General features: G+C 36.3%; 1 protein-coding gene across 5 annotated transcripts in view; it reads right to left on the bottom strand.

The window, feature by feature from the left end:
• PTPRK (protein tyrosine phosphatase receptor type K) overlaps positions 1 to 13,207 on the bottom strand; it is a 553,659-nt gene that overhangs the window by 424,692 nt on the left and 115,760 nt on the right. For 4 of the 5 annotated variants that reach the window (XM_044917510.1, XM_044917509.1, XM_044917507.1 and 1 more), the window contains exon 2: positions 1,083 to 1,205. In XM_044917510.1, coding sequence (XP_044773445.1) covers positions 1,083 to 1,205 — 123 coding nt within the window. Of the gene's footprint in view, positions 1 to 1,082; positions 1,206 to 13,207 lie in introns of those variants that run through there. The other variant, XM_044917511.1, reaches the window with a different exon arrangement.

The following is a 13,207-nucleotide window of genomic DNA, read 5'->3' as shown; positions in this document are numbered from 1 at the left end:
ATATATATATATATATATATATATATATATATATATATATATATACACACACATACATACAGGGTTTGGAATTAGTCCCAAACTAATATGTAGAACTGAAGGCACTTATATTTAGTCTGTAGTCTAGTACTAATAAATGATAGCATTATAAAATGGTATGTCTATATTGCTACTGTATGTTAATGTGTTTTTCACAAGTAAGAGAAAACACAACTCAAAGTGGCTTAACCAGTAAGATGTATTGTATCACAAAACCAGAAATCAAAGGATATATCAAGGTCTAGATAAAGAATGAACAGGGCTCAGCGCTGTTTACCTAAAATTTACCCAGAAAAGACCTCCTTCTCCCTTTGACAATTTTGTCTCCAGGCTGCCTCTTCTCAGAGCCACTTGCATGCTTGAGAGCAGAGCAACAATGAGATAAGGCTTCTCCCCATCACGGAATATAAATCTTTCCTTTCAGTCTGATTGGACTAAACCCGCGTCATTTAACTGAATAGGCACTAAGTAAGCTGATTTTACATTTTAGATTATTTTAAAATGATTTTGTTATGCTTTTATGGTTTTTTTTTTTTTTTTGCTTTTGTTTCCTTTTTCCTTTTTTTTAAAAAGGAAAAAAAAAAAAAAAAAAAACAGATGCGCCTGGGTGTCTCAGTCAGTTGGGCGTCTGCCTTTGGCTCAGGTCCTGATCTCAGGGGGTCCAGGGACTGAGCCCCACGTCAGGCTCCCTGCTCAGCAGGGAGCCTGTTCCTCCCTCTGCCTCTGCCTCTCTTCCCTGCTCATGCTCTCTCTCTCTGTCTCAAATAAATAAATAAAATTCTTAAAAATAAAAAAAAACCCACAAATACTTATATTTTTCCAGTCAAATATAACAAAAACATAGTGAGCATTCTTGAAGAATACAGGATTATAGAAAAGTTACTGAGGGAAAGGCAAAGACAACAATAAGGCTTTTAGATGTGGTCAAGTAGCTTGCCCACAGTAGTTTACTGTAACAAATGATTGTGTTACACCTAAAGTAAGAAAATGATACATATTCCAAAGCCATTCCCCCAACACTGGGTAAACAGAATGATTCTCACCTTGAGGCATCTCAGGTGGCAGATAATGAGGTTCTTGGGCACTAACATGTACCCATTCGAAGTCATCATATAGATCCTGGTGGTAATCACAGGCCCCTGGACCATCATCAAAAGTACAGCCACCTAAAAGAAGAAGAGAAAGATTATTGTTACATTCTACACAGATTTGCTAAAATTGAGAATTGGGCTGGAAAAGGAAAGATTATATTGAATATGTAATCGGCACTCTTAATAATAATTGGTACTCCTGTTTTTGACTGTTCTCGTTAAATTTTCACATAAAATGAATTTGTATCAGTAGTTTCTGTTTGAATAAGAAACCAGTTTGAGCCTCAGAAGGAAGGCTGAGGCACAGATTTTGAAAGATTAAAAATAGTGAAAGATACTTGTAGAGTGAAGCTTTCCTGAAATACACATACCATCTAAAATCTAAATAGAGTTTAGTAACTTCGGTGTGGAGAAGGGAAAGAGTAAAAATTGTATTTTTCATAATGCAAGTTCAAAAAGGTGAAGTTAATATTTAAATCTTATCAAATTCCTTTCTTGAAAAGAACACTTTGAAAGAACATTTGAAATAGCAAATGAAACATATAAAGCTTTATAGGGTCTAAAAGTGTTTGAGGTCAGTGATATATTCTTCCATCCTTTATTTAGATTACTTTCATACACACTTATTATGGCTTAAATGGAGGGAAAAAACTAAAACGTAAAACTGATCAGATTAGCCTATAATCACTCTCACCACTTCCACTTTACTTAATAACCTTTTTTTTTTTTTTTAAATAAATGGAGGTAGCCTTTCCCCTTTATATCAGTCATTTATCTTGGGTTTTTTTCCAGGGGTAATTTTATGGCAGAAGTAGAATGATTACTTTTGCTTCTCAACCTACATATCCAGGCACACAAAACTCAACATACTTAGTTTTATTCAGTTCATGAAAATAAAAACAGGCCTGTATGTCTAATCTTGAAAGAAAATGGATTAGAACTATGAAAATTCAGCAGCGGGTTTAATGAGAAAAACCAATAACCTGTCTCCTTTCAAGTAAGTTATTTGTTTAGTTTCCATGGGGATCTTTGTGAAGAAATTCAGTGAATTATCTGACCAAACAGCAAACTATGGAGTGGTAAACTTCTGGCCTATAAATTTGTCTCTGTAAACAAGGAATTCATTTTTTTTTTAACAAAAGTTTGGCAGCTTATATATGAATAAAAATTGCATTCCTCGTCAATGACAGAGATAAACAAAGAAGGCAAGATCAGAGATGTTCAGATGACATTACAGCCCTAATAACCATTTTCGAAAGCAGAATATGTATATGGGCATCCTTGACTCATTCTTATGACTACATCAATCCTTTAAAATAATCAAACTTAGCAGCCTGAAAGCTTAATGATATCTTTTAAATATCCTAAAATAGCCTCTTTATAAATACTTTCATGGAAAATGATGTACGTCTTAATTTAAAATTAATCAATGAAAAAAAGGTTGCTAGGAAATGCATCTTCATATAGCAAGGGGAAAGTTTTTCTCAAAATATAATTTGCTATCACAAACCCAAAATGACTTACTGCTTTGTAACCCATGCCTTCAGGGCCCCCACTGCCCCTTATAATAGTGTGAGTGGTCTCTGTATATAAATTTAAACTACCAATGGAACCTACATTGGCTCATTTGGAAGACAAATGACCTTAATTGCTGCCCTTCATAGCCATGGTTAATTTTAGACTCCAGGATTCTGATTAGCTATAACCACTGGAAGTATCTGTACAAAAGAAGGGGGTCAACCCCTACTATTTGTTGTTGCACATCATTGCCAGATCAGTCAAGAGTTTTGGAAATAGTTACTGGTCCACTTGACTTGATTGATAAGAAAATTTTTAAAAGATCATTTTTTTTCTACTGCAGCTTATAGTAAATTCTAATCTAAGAGGTACCATATATCTATTTACAACACATAGGGCATACCAATAAATCTCTTATAAAACATTTTTTTAAACTTTTTGCATTTTAAATTTCAAGGGTAAGTACTAATAGTGTATACTGAATTAAATGACAGGAAATTAAAAAAAAAATGTTCCTGGCCTGATGAATGGCATAGTGGCATAGACATTTATATGCATAAATACAGTGTGCTATAAGGGATAATAACAGTACGACCAAGGTCACAAGGAACACAAATGACAAATGAACTGGCTACCTACACCAGGGCTGGTTAGAGAAGGCTTCATGTATTTAGGCCTATAAAGATGAGTAAAGATAATGCTGGGCCAGAACGGAGATAGGACTAAAATTAGAGAAAAACAAGAGCAAAGGCATGCAACTCTAAAGAAACATGAGATTTGTGGGGATCTCAAATATCCATAAAAATTTCTGTGTTATGAACATGAAAAGTATGTAGGGGACAAGGCAGAAATAAAACAAAATACAAAAGATTTTAAATATAAAATACTTAGATTTTATTCTGTAGTTGTATTGAAGACATCAAAGGATTTTATCCAGGAGTAGGACAAAATTCAAACCATGCCGAAAATAATAGCAACAACAATAATAGTGATAACAACTCTAGTAGTCATGTAGAGTCTAAAGAGGAATGGAGGAAAATGGAGGTAGAGTGTTTGGTTCAACCTTACAACAGATAACACGTAACAGGTAACAAATAACACAAGAGAATATATCTTGAGGTAATCCCATTATATACAATCCCTGTTTACCATTTAAAGCTCACTAGAAAGTCTTATAAACAAAGTCTTCTATACACATGTTCCTGAGTTCAAGACGTCTTCATATATAGCATTAAAATCTACTTAAAGGAGAAGCATCTTAGCAAGTTTCTAATTCATAAAAATATAACTCATGAATTTAATGTTTCTCTGAGCTAGATGGCAGAACAAAAGGAGGCAAGATGTTCAAGAACCTAAGTTAGGTAGAGGGGATGAAAAATAGCAAGGAAACAGCTTACATTTCAGTTGTTGTATTTGCCACCAGTAAGACTACAATGAGTATCTGCAAATCACGTCAGAGAAAGAGCAATCACAAGTTCCTTGACCCCTGGAGGAAATTTACTTCTGAAGAGCCATTTCAGAGATTGCTAATTCCTCCATACCAATCAATCAACTAAGGGACAGACCTATCACTGCAATGGTCTGCTTCCACTTATGGGGCTTTGCAAACTGCTTACCTGAAGATAAAAATCAAGCTAATTTGGATTTACCTGACTTTCTTTCCATTCCTAAGCTGCTCACTGAAAGGACTGGCACTAAGAAACATTAGTATCCCAACCCCAAAACGATATTGCCTAAACATCCAGCATTTAGACTCTTGAGTATTTAAACAGATGGTGGTAGACTCTATGAGAGAGCATGGAAATAGAAATCCTAACTGTAGAATCATGAAAGAAAGAATACTAAACTCAAATCCTTTCTGATGTCAAAGTTTTCAATAAAAACCAGTGTTGGGTTAATTTAGAACAAAGTTAAATTGGAGAAAAATAAGTTTCAAAAAATTAAAAATAAATTTAAAAAATAAAATTTAAAAAAATTGGTGAGAAATACAAAGTCAGTGGGGCCCTGGACAGCTCTGAACATTTTGTAAAGGACATTCTTTTAAAAGATATTGTACTAGGGGTGCTGGGATGGCTCAGTCGGTCAACCGACTGACTCCTGATTTCAGCTCAGGTCATGATCTCAGGGTTCTGTGATGGAGCCCTGAGTCTGGCTTCTTGCCCAGTGGGGAATCTGCTTGAGGATTCTCTTTCCCAATTCCTCTGCCCCTCCCCCTGCTGACGTGTCCCCGCACATGCATGCCAGCTCTCTCTTTTTCTCTCTCTCACAAATAAATAAATCTTTAAAAAAAATTTTTTTTAAATATTGTACTAGGATATTGCACATTCTCCCCTCCAGGGCACTTATGCAGTCTTAATTTCCTGGCTGAATACAAAAGCAAGAATCATACAGAATTTTCTTTTATGGTTCTTTACTATATACAAAGAACAAGCTTCATTTAGTTGAAAACACAGATCATTTTTCTTTTTATTTCCTTAAATAGTTTGGAATAACAAGGTTTTAAAAAGAGAAACTCTTGGACAAAATATGTTGGCAAATACAATATCCTTAGCACACCTATGGATACGTTAATCTTTTCCAATTGTGAATTAAGCTGTGATATACAATTTCACTCATGTAAGTGATCATCAACTTTGCAATGATCTTTCTTCCATTAAAAACAAAAAGATTAACACATGTTACATTAGGACACATGCAATACTGACTTAAACTAACTTTGAATAGATCATCTTTATCTATGCTAATCAGAAACCATAATATAAGTTTACTGGTATAATCCCCAAAACTCATTACAAAGAGGCCAATACATTTCACCAAAAAATTCAAAAGAACAAAAAAGGAATTTATTACTAAGTATCTATGATCTGAGTCAATATATTCTATTCCCAGAAAAACAGATTATTGGAAAAAGGGTAAAAATTTATGCTTTCATATAAAGTTCGTATTTCCTCTCAAATCTACTGGGTTATCTTAATGACTTTTTTCTTTGTTTTTCTTTTCAACTCTACAGTTTTAGGAATACTGAAGGTACAAAATAAGAATTAACAATGCCATGACAATGTTTAGGTAGTTTACATCTGCTCTAAAAATAAGCAACATTTTTTCTCAATTTAAGTACTGAAGTTCAAGTAAGAAAAAAAAATCCAAATAGATGCAAAGTACAAATGCCTTTGGGAGCATAAGTATGAGTCACTGGTCGTAATCCATTGCTCTGATTCAATACTAAAGAGGATCTACTGAAGAAAAATTAGAAGATTCATGAATAAGAGTTGCTTAAAAGATAATCACATCAGATCAAAAAAAAAAAAAGAGGCTTTTACCCTGCTAGTAACTAATTAGTATGTGAAAATATTATTTGAGCCTAGCTCCTTCATAAAGGAAAAGAACTTGAAACACATTTGTGGAAATCCAAACCCATCATTTATTGATAGATACAAATGATTCTTAATGATGAGAGAAGAGCTCATTTCAAATACACCCATAAATTATCTAATTGTTCATCCCTAAAGTTTCATTTCTGGCCAAGAATATATGTTTAATATATATAATCCAACATTATTTAGCTAGTAAGACTTCTATTCAAACTGTCTTATGATTCAAAGCAAATGCTATACTCCATCTGACTAATCTTCCTTTAATAAGACTGAATTAGCCAGAATAGAATAATAAACCCAAATTCATTCCCTCCATCTTTGCAGAAGCAATATTAAAATATCCTAAACATCAATGGATAAAACTTAAGTAATTCCAGGGCGCCTGGGTGGCTCAGTCGGTTAAGCATCTGCCTCCGGCTATGGTTATGATCCCAGGGTCCTGGGATCAAGCCCCACATCAGACTCCCAGCTCAGCAGAGGCTCTGCTTCTCCCTCTCCCTCTGCTGCTCCCCCTGCTTGTGCTCTCTCTCTCTCTCTCTCTAATAAATAAATAAAATCTTAAAAAAAAACTTAAGGAATTTCAAGGAACTGGCACACACCACCACTTACGTGATGGAAGAGAGACTGTTTCTAGACACAGCAAGAAGTAAAGGTTAAACATGTACATAGCTTTGTTATTTTACTTCTTTGAGCTTTAATCTCCATCCCAGTAAAATCAAGACAACAATAGCTACAGTACAGTTAGTTGTGTATTAATGATAATGCATGTAAAGCCCCTAACACTCAACAAGTTTTCTGTTAACGGTAGCCTTATTTTCTCAGATCCCATTCTTGACAGTTTATTATCTATAAACACAAACCTATGCACATATCTAAGTACTAAAGCCTAAATGAGAAACTTACGATTTCCATATAATTTACCCAAAAAGTCTAAAGCGTTCCCATAAAGGCAGTATTACCATATTACCATCATTAGATATGCTTTCAGTTAGGAAATACCTTCCTTTAGATCAGGGATCAGCAAATTTTATCTGTAAAAAACAAGTTAATAAATATTTTTGGTTTTGCAGGCCGTACCATTTCTTTTCTTTTTTATTTTTTTTAAAGATTTTATTTATTTATTCGAGACAGAGATAGCATGAGCAGGGGGAGAGGTAGAGGGAGAGGAAGAAGCGGACTCCCCACTCAGCGGAGAGCCCATCACGGTGCGGAATCCCAGGGCCCTGAGATCATGACCTGAGCCGAAGCCAGATGTTTAACCAACTGAACCACTCAAGTACACCCAGGCCATACCATTTCTGTCACAACTATATGTCACTGAAGCAAGAAAGCAGCCACAGAGAATACCCAACAAATGGATATGGCTGTCTTCAAATTAAACTTCTATTTACAAAAATGGATGGCAAACTGGATTTGGCCTCTGGGCCATAGTTCAGTAACCCCTGGTTTAGATCACTCTGATCATAAGTATTCTGTTTTTTTTTTTTTAAGGTTTTTATTTATTTAAGTGAGAGAGACAGGGAGAGAGACAGATAGTGACAGAGAGAGCACAAGCCGGAGGAGAGGGAGAAGCAGGCTCCCCACTGAGCAGGGAGCCCAACATGGGGCTTGATCCCAGGACCCTGAGATCATGACCTGAGCCGAAGACAGATGCTTCACCAACTGAGCCACCCAGGTGCTCCAAGTATTCTTGAAAATTATAGGTAATATGTGGTCTGGTTAAAAGCTTACAACCAAGGGTCTTTCGTTTCTGCACCACCTCCATAGGACTCAATTTTTTCCCCATATATCAAGACAAGTAGCAGTGGTCCACAGCCAGGAAACTGAACTGAATGAGTCTGAATGACAAAACTACATCTGAAACCAAATCAGATTATCTGGCTGGGCAGAGAGATTCAAGTCAGAAAGTGAGAACACAGAAATGCTAAAGAAACTCTCAAGGTCCTCTAGTCTGGGTTCCAAACTTTTAAGACACAAAGGGAAATAAATATATTTTATATCATGACTCAGTATGCACATGCATACATGCATGCAAATATTTATATACATAGTACATGTGAACAATCACATTCATTCAATCATTCACTATCTCATTCTATGGATCACTAATCCAGTACTCTTTCTATAAATGAAATTAAAGGAAGAGTAGTTGTATGAATCAGGGGAGTAGATAAGAAAAAAAAGGGGCTACCAATCCTTTGTCTCAAATACATGTGAGCACATGTCCACTGTGGGAGGGGACACAGAGATAGGTGTGAGCAATCTAAGTTTCTATGCCTAATTTCTAGGTCTCAAGTTGAGTCCAAAAATAAGCCTCTGAGACATGGGCAGCCCTGGCAATAGGTGACTTCATCCAACCTCATTATGGAGCTAATGGATGATTACATGCCAAACAGCCACAGAAATGATTTCACACATGACAAGAGGTTTACTTAAATATAAAAGGAATATATTAATGAAAGGCACCTCATAGAGAAAAAAATTAAAGTGGCCCACTCACAGAGCAAGAAACTATCAGAGCCAAGACCCGAACCTGGGCACTGTGGGTTCTTTACTCTTAACCTCCCTACATTAAATGGCTCCTCAAAATCAGGTGAGATTAGACATTTTTAGAATCATCCAGTACAGCTCCCTCCAATGGTCAAATCCTCATGGTATTACTCAACACAGAGCACTTTACCTATTCAACCCATATGATGATGTGGTAGTGCTCCATCATTTGAGAATAAAACACGGTAAACTTTAAACCATATCACATATCAAAGTCTCTCAGGCTTAATGCCACAGATAGGAAAGGGTCTTTATTGGATAAAGCTATAATAGCCTAGCTGATTACTAGTAACTTTGACAAAGAATTTTATTCAAATAGGGTGACTTAAGGCTGAGAATCTGTATGTTTGCAACATTATCTTCTCATCCTTGCTTGACAACCTTTACTTTTCACCTCATCTCCCCCAAAACATGTATAAATAAGTAGCTTTTCTATCTTTGAAAACATTAAAATAAATTAAAAGCAATTTGTTCTGGCAATTTTCACAGTAGCCTTCACATTAATCCTAGTTTTAAAAACCAGGTGTTTTTCCCAAGATCATTACTGTATTTACACAAGTTTCTCTTCCTATTTTTTATCCTTTTATCTATTCCAGTAAAATCTCATCTTTTTTGCTTAGCGTTAGATACACAATCTAGACAAACCCATTGAACAAAGTAATGGAGAGTAAATGTACTGAAAAATAAAATTCCCAACTGAAGCCATATTTACATTTCAGTAAAATTGGAAAACCACCCAAGCTCACACTTCAACATTTCTTTGTTTTGTTTTGTTTCTCATGAAGGAATTGCTGTTGGGCTCTGCTTCACTCGTATCAGGCACATCCTGGCTTATTTCAGCCATTGCTCCTGACTCTCAGCTCAAGCATGATGGGTAATAGGCCATTTTTCATTTATGAAGGAAGTTCTGTGAAATGCTGAAGCCATGTAAAATGGAATTCCACAAACCACCCTCCTAGAGGAAGGGTAAAGATCTGCTTTGAGGCTTTGAATTTAAAGATTTGCATCAGTTTGGCAAAGGAATCTTAAAATAATCAAGCACATTTTTTTTAAAGATTTTTTATTTATTCATTTGTCAGAGAGAGAGAGAGCACAAGCAGAGGGAGAAGCAGGCTCCCTTCTGAGCAAGGAGCCCAATGCGGGACTCGATCCCAGGACCCTGGGATCATGACCTGAGCCGAAGGCAGACGCTTAACCGACTGAGCCACCCAGGCACCCCAATCAAGCACATTTTTAAGAAGGTCCACAATTCAGTTTTATGAGACTTTGAAATACACTTCAAGGAAATGATAATCCACTAATTTAGGTAAATAATTAAAATGCATCTCAAAAGTTAAAAAAATTTATTTCATTAATATGAAACCCCTTTCTTATCAAAATGTTTCTAGACTACAGGCCAATGTTTGGGTTTTCCATAGTTTTTATTTATTTATTTATTTATTTATTTAAGTGGGGGAAGGAGCACAGGGAGAGGGGCAAGCGGACTCTGCACTGAGCGTGAGCCCTATATGGAGCTCGATCTCACCACCCCGAGATCATGACCCCAAGATCATGACCTGAGCCAAAATCAAGTGTCAGATGCTTAACTGACTGAGCCACCCAGGCGCCCCAAGTTTTCCACAGTTTCTAAAACACATTCTTAAAACTAAAAATTATGTTTCTTTCTGCCATTATCTTTATTTAGAAAAAGAAAGTTGGATATCATCATTTCAATCTGTATATACACTACTGATACTGGCTGTATTAACCAGTTCCTCTCATTCTAAGCATCATTTACACAGTCAGTTTGGCATCCTGCCAGGTCCACAGCAAACCAGCTACTCGTACAAACCACAAGCAAATCATTCCATTAACACTGAGTGATGCCAGAAACCACATTGTCAGGAATCTCTGCCCCTTTCCTCATAAAGTAAGCATTCTGGGCTTTAACCAAAATTCTGGTATGAATTTTACTACAATCTTTAAAAGCATCAACTTCTGACCAAACCAGTGCCACAGCCTGAGTCACAATAACTTCTTCTCGGGGTTCCTTTCTCAGCAGAGTGCACATCGCCACAAAAAAATAAAGATTCCTCAAGTAGCAAAAAACACAGCAACTCACAGACATTTAAGTGACACGTAAGTCAATGGCCATTCTGACCTCATGGAGAGAGTCTTTTTCTTTTTCTTTAAGATTTTGTCTATTCATTTGAGATGGAGAGGGAGGAGCAGACTCCTCCCTGAGCAGGGAGCCCGATGCGGGGCTCGATCCCAGGATCCCAGGATCATGACCTCAGTCATAGGCAGACGCTGAACCGACTGAGCCACCCAAGCGCCCCAGTGGAGTCTTAATTGGGAAAATATTGAGTAAGGTTTTACACAGGGCCTCACCAACATTCAGGCCGGCCTGTATCTTCATTTTCTCATCTCGATACCAACAGGAACAACAACAACAACAAATTTGGCTTTGCTTTCCCATCCCTACTTCCACCTACTACATACGAATGCTGCGCCAATTAATTTGAAAAATCTCTCCACAATATCCTGTGGAATTAAAGCTAAGTGCTATACACATCTAAGGTGTCATTAAGTTAGAATTTTAGTTAGCAAAACATCTAGGTGAAATCTTTATTCTTGTTTTATACTTACATGAAATTTTTATAGTGATACAACCAATAGTTTGGAGGATTAGAAGGGGGAAGATGAGCTTACATCAATATCCCATCATTCGTGGGCTTTTGTGAAAAGATAAAGCAGCTCCATGATAGCAAATTCAGCTGTATGTCAGAAATTCTTGCTACCACTGACTCCACACCCCAGTAGAACTCCTAAAATATAAACTACCACAATCCAACTACTCTTATATAACAAAAATATTTTAAAGATGTTGACTCTGCCTATGTTAGAATTTCAAATGAAATTCAAAAATATCAAAAAGGGCTTCAGTGCAGAAAAGAGGTCTGGGCCTTTAAGAATAATTTAATACAGGTAAGAAAGTTAACTTTCTCTTGTTGCAAACTCCATGCAGATCAGGGACTCATGGTACCCGTGAACAGTAGGTATAGTATCTACAGACTTGCAATAGCCTTGTCTCATCATGTTTAGATTGGCTGAAGCTTTATATCTCATTTATTTAGCATTCTTATTTTAATTTTGCCTCCAGTTCTTGCTCTAAAACATAATGACTGGCTTTAAATCTATCCAACTGTACAGTTTACTGATTAAAGGCAAACAAATTTCTTCAAAATGAAACATAAAAACCTGGAAATTTCTAATTTCCAATATGAGGGGGTAAGAAGCTGGCAAATAAGATCTGAATAATAGATTAAAAGCAATAGCACGTGACAACAGCATTTGAAGTCTGGGATCTGCTGTGCAGTAGGACAGCCTTCCTGTCTCACTTCTCACCTCAAGCCAGAGCTTGTATTTTGGAATTTTCAACTCTTTAAAAACAGATAAAATAAAAGGCATTATTACAACATGGAGCTGACAAGACCATCCTAGTAAATAATTAGTAAAAACAAACTGCCCCTAATTAATGTCCCAATAAACTTAAGCAAAGCCTGTCATGGTCACTATTCAAATTCAAGTAAAGGAAAATTACAATAGAAGTGAGCATTTTTTTGGCCACAGCATTTGCAAAATGTCAAAGGATTGATAATATCTGGTATTGATAGGACATGGGGTAACAATAGGAAGGCAAAGGGCACTTTCTTTGGGGGAGGGGCAATTTGGTTTTATTTATCAAAGTTGTTAATCACTTGCTTTTTAAACCAGCAATTATACTTCTAGAAATTTACCCTACATCAATGTTCACATATGTGCAGTCCTGAGTCCTACAAATACAACCCAGGACTACCAACTCCCCTCCCCCCCCGCCCCGAAAACCAAGAACAAGTATCTATGGGCTTCTCAATGACACCCAAAGACAACAAGACTACCTCCAAGCCTGAAGGGCAATTCCAGCAATAGTACTTGCAAATAAAATCCCAAACTTGGGGCTAATGAACACTAGTAAGGTATTATATTAGTTAATTCACACAAGGAACCTAAATGTTCAACATTATCAACTGGCGAAGATAAAGACAAAGCAAACTTTAACAAGCAATACAGAATTTAGCAATTATCTGGCAAATGTTGAGACAATTAAAATATCCTGATATTACAGAGGCAAAGAAATGTTGACTGAAGTGCACAAACGGAAAGAAGGTGTCATAAGAGATCAATGATAGAAAAGTATCCCTCCCCAGCTACCAATTTTTACCTGGCTATTTAAGCACATTGGGAAAAACAAACACAGGGAAACTACTTATGAGAAGTAACATTTTATGATAAACCATTCAAGATAAGATTGACTACAGCAATAGCAGTTTAAGTCAACCAAAGATAAAACTATCTAAAAGAATGGCTTTGAGTACAACTTCCTAGTATTTTCCTGACATCTAATAACGTAACTTAGCTCTTTTTCACTTATCACTTCAGCAACTTCAGGCCTCATCTGAAAGTACAACCAGAATGTAAAACAGGTTAGGTTATAACAGAGAGCTAAACATGTCAAAAGCATTTCTGATGCTACTTTATCTGCAAAGGATAAGTTTATAACTTTGTCAGAGAATGCATTTATGTACACATTTCCACATGAAATGCTTGGACCAT

This window comes from Neomonachus schauinslandi, chromosome 8, assembly GCF_002201575.2.
Source record: "Neomonachus schauinslandi chromosome 8, ASM220157v2, whole genome shotgun sequence".
Classification (NCBI taxonomy): Eukaryota; Metazoa; Chordata; class Mammalia; order Carnivora; family Phocidae; genus Neomonachus; species Neomonachus schauinslandi.
Note: the sequence above shows the minus strand (reverse complement) of the source record. Positions and strands in the feature narration are given on the sequence as shown.